Here is a 2,330-nt window from a genome sequence, read left to right as displayed (position 1 = left end):
CTCTGTTTATCTAAAAGCTAAGGGACCACAATTACCATCTTCAATTTGTTTGAATAAAAAATATGCACATTTAAAACAAGAGATTCCAAATGCGTTTTTCCACTAGTTTTGTGGTACCAAACATTGATGTGTTTACCTGCCATCTCAATGCCTCGTAAACTCTCTAAACTTTGCTTTTCTGGAAAGGAAAACTTTGCAATCCCATCTTTGATAATTTTAACATGTTTAACAAATGATACCATTTGACATTCTCATATGATAATTTCACAACCATTTCAAGTGGACCTTATCAGAAAGAAACCATTTAAGTGGATCACAATTGTATTACACCATGGCCCTTGTTTAATTGAGTTAAGGTCCTTTCCATCTAATCAAACTGTTGAGTGGAGAACATCTGCATTACTTTACTTTGGTAGATAGAATCTGCACTATATCTAATTATATAATCTAGTGAAAATTGACGTAGGCAAGCAAAAGATAAACATCTTGGGAAATAAGAAGCGTGAACATGCACATATAGAGCATTAGCATTAATCCTCAAAGCAAGATTCATGCTAAACCTTACTATAATGCGAAAACTAACAAATTCATGAAACACATGCAATCCCCAGATTTGAACTTTAAATTCCTCTTTATAATCAGCATTAATCTTAAAAACAAGATTAATTCTAAACCTAGTTGTAATATGAAATGAACAAATCTCATGAAACACAAGCAATCTTAGCTTTAAACTTTGAATTCCTCTATATAAAGCGTTAGTTTCAGTACTGAACATAACTAGATCTGAGTTATAGCTGAGGTTTCTGATAATGGAGAGGAAATCAATGGATCTTATTGCGAATGAGAGTGGGGAGGAGTTGTTCAATGCTCAAACTCATATATGGAACCATTTATTCAGTTTTATAAATTCTATGTCACTTAGATGTGCAGTTCAATTAGATATACCAAATATTGTTCACAATCATCACCAACCCATCACCCTCTCTGAACTAGCCACAAAGCTTGCCATCCCTAAGACCAAGACTGCTTGTCTATTTCGCCTCATGCGCTTACTGGTGCATTCCGGCTTCTTTGCAATTCAAGAGGATGAAGGATATGTGCTCACACCATGTTCTAGGCTCCTCCTTAAGGATAGTGATAAGAGTGTGTTACCCTTCTTGCAAGCAATGCTTGATCCAATCTTGATGATGCCTTGGAATTTCCTTGACACATGGTTCCAAGGGGATGGTCTTACTCCATTTCAGACTACTCATGGGAGGGGCCTATGGGACTATGCAGGTGAAGACAATGAACTCAACAAGTTCTTCAATGAAGCAATGGCAAGCGATGCTCGACTAGTAATTAGTGTGGTTGTTACAGAGTGCAAGGTAGTGTTTGAGGGATTAAGTTCATTGATTGATGTTGGAGGTGGCACTGGAACTATGGCTAAGACCATCGCTAAAACATTTCCAACCTTGAAATGTTCGGTGTTTGACCTACCACATGTGGTTGCTACTATGGAAGGAAGCGACAACTTAAACTATATTGCAGGTGACATGTTTGAGAAAATCCCCCAGGCAGATGCAGTTTTGCTCAAAGTAAGTGAACCCCATTTTTATTATTATTGTTACTAATTTTTAAATGTTCGGTTTCATTAATTGAACTTTGACGTGTCAACAGTGGATTTTACATGATTGGAATGATGAGCAATGCATAGAGATACTGAAAAGATGCAAAGAGGCAATCTCTGCTGAGGTTAGGGAAGGAAAACCAGGGAAGGTGATCATCATAGACATGGTAGTGGAAGATAAAGCGACAGAAAATAAATCAACAGAAACTCAACTCTTCCTTGATATGTTAATGATGACTTTGCTAACTGGAAAAGAAAGAACAGAGAAAGAATGGAAAGAGCTTTTCTTGAAGGCTGGTTTTACTCAATATAAGATCTATCCTGTCTTGGGTTTAAGGTCTCTTATTGAAGTCTATCCTTAATTAGTTACATGACTTGGTGCAAGGACAGTGACCTATATACGGTTAGTTTTTACTGGCTCACATCTTGAAGGAAGAGTTCTGTTTGCTTGAATTTTTCTATATTTGAAGTCATAAAAGGTTTAGTGGTATTGGTTTGTGTTTATGCTTAATAATGTCGTGATGCAAATTTGACGAGTCGCCTATGTAATTTGTGGAAGATTAGACCTTCATAGGAGTCTCCTACGAAATTTGTAGACAAAAAAGGACAAGGATTGTGAAGATTGAAAAGAGAAAAAAAGTAGATCTTCATAGCTTGTCTTCCTAGTGGAAGCAGATTGATTCTGTCTTCTCTTCTGTTGTGTTTCGGTCGTTATTTAATA

General features: G+C 36.6%; 1 protein-coding gene across 1 annotated transcript; it reads left to right on the top strand.

Moving 5' to 3' along the window:
• Nucleotides 1-783: 783 nt before the first annotated feature.
• On the top strand, nucleotides 784-2,088 carry LOC149007733 (putative O-methyltransferase 3). Its single transcript, XM_089165216.1, has 2 exons — nucleotides 784-1,577; nucleotides 1,660-2,088. Exons 1-2 carry the CDS (start codon nucleotides 810-812, stop codon nucleotides 1,969-1,971), a joined length of 1,080 nt encoding a protein of 359 aa, XP_089021342.1. The 5' UTR covers nucleotides 784-809; the 3' UTR covers nucleotides 1,972-2,088.
• The last annotated feature ends 242 nt before the right edge of the window (nucleotides 2,089-2,330 follow it).

This window comes from Hakea prostrata, chromosome 8 (assembly GCF_041222555.1).
Source record: "Hakea prostrata isolate BN-2017 chromosome 8, UWA_Hpros_2, whole genome shotgun sequence".
Taxonomy (NCBI): Eukaryota; Viridiplantae; Streptophyta; class Magnoliopsida; order Proteales; family Proteaceae; genus Hakea; species Hakea prostrata.
This window is presented reverse-complemented; position numbering and strand designations above follow the sequence as displayed.

Bases quoted from the DNA above. Each gene is read 5' to 3' on its own strand.
- LOC149007733 (XM_089165216.1), top strand. From the start codon at position 810: ATGGAGAGGAAATCAATGGATCTTATTGCGAATGAGAGTGGGGAGGAG. The intron at 1,578-1,659 runs GTAAGTGAACCC...ACGTGTCAACAG, and splicing joins CAGATGCAGTTTTGCTCAAA to TGGATTTTACATGATTGGAA.